The sequence below is a fragment of the Chiroxiphia lanceolata genome, chromosome 15, assembly GCF_009829145.1.
Source record: "Chiroxiphia lanceolata isolate bChiLan1 chromosome 15, bChiLan1.pri, whole genome shotgun sequence".
NCBI classification, from domain to species: domain Eukaryota; kingdom Metazoa; phylum Chordata; class Aves; order Passeriformes; family Pipridae; genus Chiroxiphia; species Chiroxiphia lanceolata.
The window spans coordinates 2,491,181-2,501,863 of NC_045651.1; the positions used below are offsets into that span (position 1 = coordinate 2,491,181).

Here is a 10,683-nt window from a genome sequence, read left to right on the forward strand (position 1 = left end):
GCTGATCCTGCCAGCGAGCTGGTGCTGCAAAGTCAGGCACAGAGATTGCCAGGGCACCGGCCAGGGGAGAGCAGGGGCAGAGGGACGAGGGGCTCGGGGAGCCGAGGGCAGCTCTGCCCTGAAAGCCGAGCCACCTGCGTGCTGCTACCTGCTGAATAATAGAGGAGCTGACAGCCAGCGGAGAGAAATGTGATGCCGGAGAGCCGGCCGGGGAAGACATCTGAGCTCCCGGCAGCTGCGATAGCAACTGCAGGGAGGGAGCCTTCCCCCCCGCTGCTCCGTGCGGCGCAGCGTGGCCGGGGTGGCTGCGGGTCTCTGCCCGTCTCGGGGTGCCTGGGCGACCGGTGCCCGCTCCAGGGGCACGGGCTCAGGGCTGGGAGGATGATGTGAGCTGCTACAGGCACCCGGCGAAGCAGAGCTCAAGGGCACAGCCGGGTTTCCCGAGAGGTGAGGCAGAAGGAGCCTGCCTGCAGCCAGTGCCCGCGCCCGGGGTCCAGCAGCTCAGCCTCATGTCCAGAGGAGGGGAGATGGTTTATATCCCAGATGACTCCGACTTCAGCTCCTTCAGGGATCAGTGTGAGAGCCTGGAGGGCTGGCATTGTCGGTATAACAAGGCTGGTGTGACGGTGTGGAGTCAGGGCCAGGAGGAAAGCTGCACCGTGCAGAAAATCAAGGTAAGCAGACCCTCGACCTTCCCTGCCCCAGCTGTGGGACTCCAGAGGGTCCCTGGGGTGCTGACCACGCTTGGGGTGCACAGTCCAGCCTGTCTAGGGTATTTCTGCCCCAAATCCCAGGGCTGGCAGGGTTAGACCCCCAGAGGTGCTTCTCCAGCTGCTTTATCCTCTCGACCTGCCGGGATGCCCAAGGCCTCCTGCCATGTGGGCTCACATTGCTCTGCCCTGGGTCTGGACGCAGTGGGAAGGCCCTGGGATCAGTTACGTTACGGAGATGGCCTTGCCGGGAGCCCCGGGGGTGAGACAGGCTGATGGGAACCCTCCCTGGTGTCCTTTCCCTGGCTCCCCCATCCCGGGGCACATCACCTCGTATCCTCACTGGATGAGCATCTCGGAGAGTTTAAGAGCCCCCGCGCCCCTCAGGTTGTTGTTACACCTTGTTGCTCATCCATGCAGCCCCAGTGGCACTGCCAGGTGACCTTGGGCGTATCAGGAGAGGTTACAGGGTACTGGGGGCACAGGAAGCCCATCTTGGGTGGGCTCCCTGTGTGAGAGCATCCTGTGGGTCCATGCTTGGCTCCATGGTGGGTGTCACGGGCATTGGTTTTTCTGGCCACCAAGAATCCAGACTGCCAGGCAGGGATGGGATCCACCAAAACGGGGAGAGGGGCAGAGCATCTTACCTACAGGACTGCCCACCTGACTGAGAGCGTGTTCAGCTAGGAGTGTTAGGGGAGGGTTACCGTGACCTGAGGAGCAGGGAAGGCATGGGGAGGTGGTGGGGAGGGATACAACACGCTGGAGGAGGCTCTTGCACCAGTCTTCTGAGCACAGAACAATCAGCAGCACATCTCAGGTGCCTGCACCCCAGCACATGCAGCTGAGGAGGCATCAGGAGGAGCTGGGCACACAGTGCTGCCGTGGATGGAGGCCCCTCGGGGCCAAGGCGAGGAGGAGGAGGAGCAGCAGGTGTATCTGCAAGACACATTTCCTTGCTGTCATGAGCCAGGGAAGAGCTTTTGGACTAGAATCAGGGAGCACTTAAGCCAGTCGGGCACACACAGGTCACAGGGATGCTCCCAGGGGTGCTGAGGGGTCTGGCCAACATCTCTCTGAAAGGTCCTGGTGCCTGCAGGAGCTCCCTGATATCTGGGAAGAGGCCATCCATCACACCCATCTCCCAGAAGGTAGCTCTAGGGTACTATGGGCTGCTGTGTCACCTCCATCCCTGGGAAGGAGATGGAGAACATTGTCCTGAAGCCATGTCCTGAAGGAGAAGGGCAGTGGTGACAGCAGCAGGGACCTACCAAGGCCAAATCATGCCTGAGCAGCTTGATTGCCTCCTGCAGGGAGAGGTCTGGCTGTGTGGGTGCTGGGAGGTCTGGGAGAGCCCTGTGCTGGGACTTCAGCACAGCCTTGGACAGGGTGTCCCACAGTCTCCGCGTCGCCACATCCCTGAGATCCAGACTGGAGAAGCGGATGCTGCTCCGTGTGACCAGGGCAGGCTTGGAAGGACAGGCTGGCAGGAACCCCTGGAGTCCAGACAAGGTCAAACACACTGCCTGGCAGAGGGGGTGCAGTTTTTCCCCCTTGCCACCACGAGCCACACAGAGAGGGGACCCCAGGCAGGTCCAGGGGGTCAGGCACCATCACCCAGCCCGGTTCATTGCAAGAGGTACCTCCTTGATGTGGATTTTCCCTACCCTGGAGAGGGTCTGGGCATGGTACAGGGGTTAGCACTGCCCAGGGACTCTTCCCGAAATATGGGATGGAGGATTCCACCCAGTCCTGTGGGAGAGCTGAGCTGCACAGCTCTCTGGAACTTGGGGTCAGAAGAGCCGCAGTCTTTCCATTAACTGAGGGAGTTAATTAACCCGGAGATCACCGAGCAGTTGTAGCTTTGGATTTTTTCCACCTGAAATCCCTTGGGATGGTTTTGGGCTCTGTGTTTCCCCCATTCCAGCTGATCACCCACTATGCCTGGTGAGTCTGTTGTTTCATCCGAGGCTGAAGGGGGTGGTGCACAGGCTTTAGTGGGGAATTTGGGGGGTGCAAGGATGAGATGCTCCTGCTGTGATAAGTGAAGCTTCCAGGAGCCCCATGAGCTCCGCCTACAGCTGGAAACATCCCTCTCCCTGCAGCAGCACCTCCGACCCAGTTGGGAGGCGGTGGCTGGGGCGGGGGAGCCGGAGGAGGGGGCTGGGTGCTCCCACACTCCTCCACGGTGCCCTGGGGACTGCAGCACATCTCCAAGCCTGTCCTGGGCACGAGTCCAGCACGCCGGGCACAAACCACCACCCAGGCCACCGGGGAAAGCTTGCCCGAGATTGATGGGACCTGCCACGTTCAGGGGGCCATCTCCAATTACACAGCACCTCATCAAAGATGCAAGGCCTCTAACGAGGAGCAGATGACATCTCCTTCCTCCCGGCATTGAGAGGAGCAGGGCTGCTACCTTCATCAATAATGCACCGACTGGGCAGGGTGGGCAGCTCCAGGGCTCAGGTTACAGCCACGGCCCCTCCAGCCTCCCCAGGCTGGACCCCACACCCGAGACCATCCTGCCAGGGCAGGAGCATCCCTTTGCTGTCCCTGAGGGGACAGGGCTAAGGGTCCCCAGAGGCTGGACCACCAGTCACCTCTGTTTGAGGGCAGAGGGTCTTTCCAGCCCTGCTCTGGATGCAGAGCCCCAGGGTGCTCTGCCTGGGCTGTCCTGAAGCAGAGACGTGTCCTGCACTGTGTGTGCAGAGCATCCTCTGTGGCACATGTGCTTTCCAGTAGCACAGGGACACACCACTGCCTAGAGGGACACACCACTGCCCACAGGGACACACCACTGCCCATGGGGACACACCACTGCCTAGAGGGACACACCACTGCCCGTGGGGACACACCACTGCCCATGGGGACACACCACTGCCCACACAGACACACCACTGCCCACACAGACACACCACTGCCCATGGTGACACACCACTGCCTAGAGGGACACACCACTGCCCATGGTGACACACCACCGAACACACGGACACACCACTGCCCATGGGGACACACCACTGCCCATAGGGACACACCACTGCCCATACAGACACTCCACTGCACACACGGACACACCACTGCCCATAGGGACACACCACTGCCCACATGGACAGCCAAAAGCTCCGTGGTCTGGGCTTGAGTGCTGACCCCCTGCCTGTCTCCCCACAGACCCGCATCTCCTGCAAGGATGTCCCTGCTGAGACCCTCTACGATGTGCTGCACGACACCAGCTACCGCAAGAAATGGGACTCCAACATGATCGAGACCTACGACATCGGGCGCCTCACCGTCAACGCTGACGTCGGATACTACTCCTGTGAGCAGCCCCCAGCCCCTGGAGACTCCCCCTCCCCAGCCCCACAGCCCTGTGAGCGCGTGTGGGGCCGTGGGGCTGGCGGTGTAACTGTTCCCTGCCCGCAGGGAAGTGCCCCAGCCCCCTGAAGAACCGGGATTTCGTCACCCTGCGCTCCTGGCTGCCCCTGGGCAACGACTACATGATCATCAACTACAGCGTCAAGCACCCGGTGAGCCCCCCACTGCCCCCGGTCCTGGCAGGGGTGCCAGCAGGCACGGGCAGGGCTGGGCAGGCTCTGAGGGGCACGGGATCTCTCTGCAGAATTACCCACCCCGGAAGGATTTTGTGAGGGCCGTGTCCCTGCAGACAGGTTACCTGATCAAGGCCAACGGCGACGGCGCCTGTGTCCTCTATTACCTCACCCAGGTGGACCCTCGCGGTGAGTGCCAGCAGGAGGGGAGGGGGCACCGTGCCCAGTGTGCCCCCAGGGCTCACCCGCTGGCTCTCCATCACCTGGGCTCTGGGGAGTGGGGACAACCCAAGAAAGAAGGGGGTCCCTCCCTCATCAGCCCTGGGGTTGCTCAGGGTGGCACAGAGCACTGCAGGCTCCCGGTGCCTCCCCTGGGGCTGGCCCTGCTTGCCTGAGTGACGGGGCTTTGGGCTCTTGCAGGGTCGCTGCCAAAGTGGGTGGTGAACCGTGTCTCCCAGTTTGTGGCACCGAAGGTAAGCAGGGTGCGTGGCTGGTGGTGGGATGCACAGGCAGCAGGGATGAGCTGCCCCTAAGTACCTCTGGGTAGGGGCAGGATGGGTGGTGGATGACCCAGGGCCCACAGAATGGGTGCTGGGTGACACAGGGTTCACAGGACAGGTCCTAGGTGACCCAGAGCTCATGATACAGGTACTGGGTATCCCAGGGCTCACAGAATGGGTACTGGGTGACCCAGAGCTCACAGGATGTACCCTAGGTGACACACAGGATGGATACTGGGTGACCAAGGCTCACAGAACGGGTACTGGGTGACCCAGAACTCACAGGATGTGTCCTGGGTGACACACAGCATGGGTGCTGGGTGACCCAGGACTCCCAGGACGGGTGCTGAGTGACCAGGGCTCACAGGATGTGTTCTGTGTGACACACAGGATGGGTGCTGGGTGACCCAGGGCTCCCAGACTGGGTACTGGGTGGCCCACAGCTCCCAGGATGTGTCCTGGGTGACACACAGGATGGGTGCTGGGTGACACTGGGCGTGCTGCTGGGGCTCTGTGCTCCAAGCCAGGCCCACATCCCCTCCCAACACCCCCAAAAACCAGCAGTGGGGGAGCTGGGAGCCGGGGCTCCATCCCCCGATCCGCTCTGCCTGCAGGCCATGAAGAAGATCTACAAGGCTGGGCTGAAGTACCCGGAGTGGAAACGCAAGCACGACCCCGAGTACAAGCCCTGGGTGTACCCGGAGCAGAACACCCTGCCCAGCGTGAGCCTGGCCGAGCTGTCGGTGCAGCACGCCGACTCCCTGGAGAACATCGACGAGACGGGGCTGTCCGAGGACCACCTGAGCACCAGTGACCATGAGGCCTGAGCCCTCTCCACGGGCTCTTGTGGGGGGACACCCTCAAGATCGAGGCTTGGCAGCCAGGGGGCACGGGTGGGAATTTGGCCCCGTGCCCCCCAATAGGCAGATCTGCTCTCCAACTCCATCGTAGACCCCCCTACCCGGGCAGCAGGGTGCTGTCCCATGGGAATCTGAGTCACAAGTGCTGGAAAGAGGGAGGATGGGCACCCTGGTGCCCCCTGTGCCCATGGAAATGTCCCCACAGGAGGTAGTGCTGGCAGTGGGAGCAGGTGCCCCAAAGGAGAGGCTGGGCAGAGCAAGAGAGGGAGAACCCTTCATGGAGTGAATAGGAGCTTTCCTGGCACCGGGATATGCCTCTCCCATGTTAAGATCTTCTAGGAGTGTCCCTCAAAGGTCCGGAAGTGGGGGGCTGTGGGGGCTCTGCTCAGGCTTTACAGCAGCACAGGGCTTAGACTGACCTGCTCTGGCCCAAGGTCTGCCACAGCCAAGGTCAGGCTGGACCCACTGCAGCCCCACCACCCTTTGTGTGACCCCTTCACCTCAGGGAGCCCTCCCAGGTCCTCTCCTGAGTGCCAGGCTTGCCTCTACAGACTGGCTCTAGCCCAGCTGGCTCTGGGGACCCCTCCCTCAGGTGGTGTTTGGGGGGCTTGTCCTGGCAGGGGGGGCTTGGGCAGCCTGTGTCCCCACTCTCCCGGTGTTTGCCGCTGCTGTGGTTTCTGGCACAACAATAAAGGGGTTGGTGTGTGTGCGAGAGAGCGTTGGGCTGGCATGGGATGAGGTTGGCACCGAGCCCACCCAGAGGCTGTGCAGGTGCTTGGTCTGGGTGGGACAGGAGGGTTGGTCCATCCAGCAGCCCGGGGTGACCCTCAGCAGGGAGCAGGGTAGCCACGGCAGGGCAGGACAGACGGATGCCGGGCTCTGCACCCCTGCGTGCGCGTGGGTGAGGCTGTGTGGGCACGGGGCAGCTCCCACCAACGGGAAGTTGGTCTAGACAGACACTGCTGTGGGAATGCACTGACAGATGAGGGATTTTCCACCCACTATTCGCCCCCACGCTCAGAGGCTGCCTGTGGCTGCTGGGCTCCTGCCCCAGCTGGGTTTAAGCCTGACCTGTGCAAATGGGGCTGTCACTGATGATGGTGCTGGGTTGCTCAGCTCCAGACCTGTCCCACAAGGTAAAAACTGGGGGACACAGCCAGGATGTCACACAGCCAGAGTGTGGGGGACAGTCGAGGCAGTGGTGTGGGACAACCCCCTGGCAGCATCCAGGGCTTGCAGCCTGCCCAGAGCCACCTGCCTCCTGCAAGGATGTCCCTGCTGAGACCCTGCCTCTGTGGCTTTTGGGGCCTCTCTGACCTGGCTCGTGCTCCCTGGTCCCGCTGACCTGCTGTGAGTTGTGAGTGCCACTACCCTGTGCATGCTTTCCCCACACCTGGAGCCTTTCCGATTCATCCAGACACCCACTCCAGCATCCCGGGTGTGGATGTTCGCTGTTCCCCCTTTAGCCACCCCCTTAGGTCGTGTTATGTCCCCTGTGCTGCCTCAGGGGGACATTGCTCACATACGGAGTGCTGGGGAGGGGACAGGAGGTCCTGGCTGTCGGGACAGTCGGCTCCCACGGCTTGCAGCTGGGCTGGCTGCACGGCCGCCTCCGCAAGGAAAACGAGGGAAACCCAAGGACAGCAGATGTGCAGCTCCCTCCTCCCAGTGCTCCGGGTTCATGGCGAGGGGAGCAGCACCCATTCCTCATGCTGCTCCCACCATGGTGGCAGACAGAGGGCACCCTCAGCAGGGACGATTTTACCTGTGAAAACGCACATCCCAGTCCCAAATCGCCCCCAAAACACTTTGAAAGAGCTGGGCTCTGCGGCCGGAGCAAGGGGATTAAACACCCTCATGGGGCAGAGCCCGCTGGCATCCCGAGCCCTCGGGGTAATGGGGTGAAGCCCACCCCTGACAGCCCCAGTCCTGCAGGAAGCAGCCTCATCCCGCCTCATTCCCCGGATGTTTCTCTGCAGGATCAGGCTGCAGCTCTGCCGTGGGGTTATTTTTAGCCAGCCCTGAGTGGGTGTGAGGAGCTGCTGCCTGAGCACCGAGAGCCCGGCGGGGAGTCCCTGCTCCCCAGCCAGCCCCAGGGAATGCTGTGCCGGCACGGGTGACACCTCAGCCCAGGATGTGGCCCAAAATGACCAGGATGGTGGTGGCACGGGGAGGAGAAGGGCTGCTGGGGTGGCAGGGACACGGGTCCACATCCAGCATTGGGCTGTAGCAGAGCTCCTGGCCCGCAGCATCACCCCGGCCAGGGAGCAGGGTGGAATTTGGGGGGCTGGAGAGACGAGGGGCTGCCTCACCAGGAGCCCCAGTGCGGGGATTTCTTTCCCATTGATGTGCCACTGCCGGGTTTCCTGTGGCACAAACAGGAAAGGGGCCGGGCACTGGTGTCCCGAGCGAGGGAAGGGACAGACAGGGTGTGGGGGGCTCCGAGGCCCCCGGGTGCCCCCGCTGGGATTCTGGGGGAGCGGGTGGCCCACGGCCCAGTGGGGCGAGGGCCAGGCCTGTGGGGGCTGCAGCCCAGCAGGACAGCCCAGCTGGACGGCTTTTCCTGCCTGGCCCCGAGCGGAGAGGAGCCGCCCGCGCGCACAGATTGGAAAGGAAACGGGAAGCTGCTGCTGGACGAGAGATTAGCCCGGAGGCAGTGATGTCAGCCCTGATGGATGGGGGGCAGGGGCAGCGTGGCATGGGCCCCCCGTCCTGGCTACACGCAGTGTCAAACGTGCCCCGGCTGGGGGAGGATGCGACTCCATCCCTGGATCTCCTGATTTGCACCTCCTGAGCTCAGGGATAGGTCTTGGGCAGCCCTTGGCCCCACCACCCACACTGGGACCCTGAGCTCAGCAAGGAACCCCCTGCAGCCCCTCTTACCTCATGGACTGATTTTCAGCTGGGCTCTTGCTGGAGACTTCCAGTAGGTTTCCAAGCCCAACAACCTCAAGCTTCCCCCTCCCCACTCCTCCACCAAGCCCTCCCCGGGGCTCAGCTCTCAGCCGTGCCCTGGCAAAGCCCCCAGGCTCAGACCCCACCCCACATTTCCAGCTGTTAAATGTGACATTTACCCCCTAGGTATGAGCTTTGAGTGTCCCTCACCCCGGCCTGCTCCCAAGAGATGCTCCCACCATCACCCCACAAATCCCCCAGCATGATCCAGCATGGGCAGGGCTGAAGGAAAAGCAAAAGCTGCTCCAGGGTGCAATGAAAGCTGATGGCTAGGGATGGATGGATGGATGGATCAATGGACGGATCGATGGATGGATGGCTAGAAAAAGAGAAGGAGGAAGGGGGGAAGGGAGAGAGAGAGGAAGGGAGAGAGCAAGGGAGGGAGGGAAAATGGATAAAGAGATGGATGGATGAGCATCTGGACATGTGGACCTTGAGGGACAGTGTCATCCTGGGTACTGCCTGGAAAGGGGAAGGACCACACAGGCCTTTGCACTGGAAGGATCTAACCTTCACTTTGATGTTAGAGCTTCCTCCAGCCCTTGACAGCATCTTCCCAAAGCCCAATCCCTCAGCCCTAGGGGTGTTCTCTGATCCTACCCATCTGCCTCTTTCAGGGAGCAGGCATAACCTTCCTGCTCTGTGAACACCACAGCCAGGACAGGGCTCTCTACCTCTGCCCAAGGATGCTGCTGTCTAAATATAGATCCCATCAGCAGGATGGCAAACCCTGGCAGAGGCTTTGAAACCTGTGCTGCAGAAAATGGGGCCGGTAGGTCAGGGAGGGGATCCTGCCCCTCTGCCCAGCCCTGGGCAGGCACATCTGCAGGGCTGGGCCCAGCTCGGGCTCCTCAGCACAGCAGGGCCAGGGAGCTCCTGCAGCGGGGCCAGCGCAGGCTGCGGAGATGCCCAAGGGATGGAGCAGCTCTGGGAGCAGCAAAGGCTGAGGGAGCTGGGGCTGTTCAGCCTCCAGAGCAGAGCCTGAGAGGGGCCCTCCCCAGGCTGTGTCAGGGGCTGCAGGGAGGGGGCAGAGGCTGGAGCAGGCTCTGCTCGGGGGGCCCAGCAATGGCCCAGGAGGAACGGGCAGGAACTGATGCCCAGGAAGTTGCAGCTGGACAGGAGGAAGAACTTCTTTGCTGGGCAGTGACCCAGCACTGAACAGAGACCAGAGAGGGTGTGGAGTCTCCTGACTGGAGATATTCCAGAGCTGTCTGGACACAATCCTGTGCTATGTGCTCTGGGAAGGCCCTGCTGGAGCAGGGAGGCGTTGTGGTCCCTTCCAACCCAACCCATCCTGGAATTCTCTCTCTAGAGATGCTGCTGGGGGCTCAACAGTGGTGAGCCAAGATTTGGCCCCACTCAGGACTTCACTGGTGCAAATGCCTCCAGCAAGGCAGGATGGAAATGGTGACACATCATCTGTCACCAGCACTGCCAGCACCCTTTGCTCCATCCCTCCCGCTCACACCACAGACCTCAGCAACCTTCCCAAGAGCAGCGGTGCCAAACAGCTTCCTCTGAGAGGCAGGAGGATGGCACAGTCTGCAGTGCAGGGCCAGAGGATCCCTGCACACCCTCAGGGTCCCTGTGCACCCTGTCTCCACACCCCACCCACAAGGTGGTCCAAGGGGCCACCCATGCCATCCCCAGCCCTGGGGATGTGCCAGGGAAGGGGGAGGAAGGCAAAAGCTGTGCCAGACTCGTGCTGAATTCTGCTTCTGCTTTGTAGGAACAGCCTGTGATAAGGAGAACCTGCCTTTCCTGCATGCAGAGAGGCTTGTACAGGGTGGCCCTCCCACACCAGGAGCTCCCAGTGTTCCCAAACCCCTGCAGTGGCTTTTGGGGGCATCACTGGGGCAGGAAAGCTGGAGTAAAGGTGTCCTCAGATCTGAACTCTCTAGGGCAGAGGGAGGTTATCAGCTGTGGCATCAGGAGCAGAGAAGGGTGTTGTGAGATACCAGGCTCGGACATCCTTCGTGTGCAAGGTTGGGTAAGGGCAGAGCCAGACAAACTGCCAGCCCTGCTGGGGTTCTTGTGAAAAGTGCTTTCTTAAAGGCAGCTGGGTCAGTCCATGGTGAAAGCTCAGGTTCCTTGCAGGAGAGAATCCCTC

General features: G+C 61.7%; 1 protein-coding gene across 1 annotated transcript; it reads left to right on the forward strand.

Annotated features, from left to right (window-relative positions):
• Window positions 1-311: 311 nt before the first annotated feature.
• Window positions 312-6,330, forward strand: LOC116794342 (START domain-containing protein 10-like). Its single transcript, XM_032702937.1, has 6 exons — window positions 312-674; window positions 3,882-4,029; window positions 4,134-4,237; window positions 4,330-4,447; window positions 4,679-4,731; window positions 5,373-6,330. The coding sequence occupies exons 1-6, from the start codon at window positions 510-512 to the stop codon at window positions 5,583-5,585; spliced, it is 801 nt and encodes a 266-aa protein (XP_032558828.1). The 5' UTR covers window positions 312-509; the 3' UTR covers window positions 5,586-6,330.
• The last annotated feature ends 4,353 nt before the right edge of the window (window positions 6,331-10,683 follow it).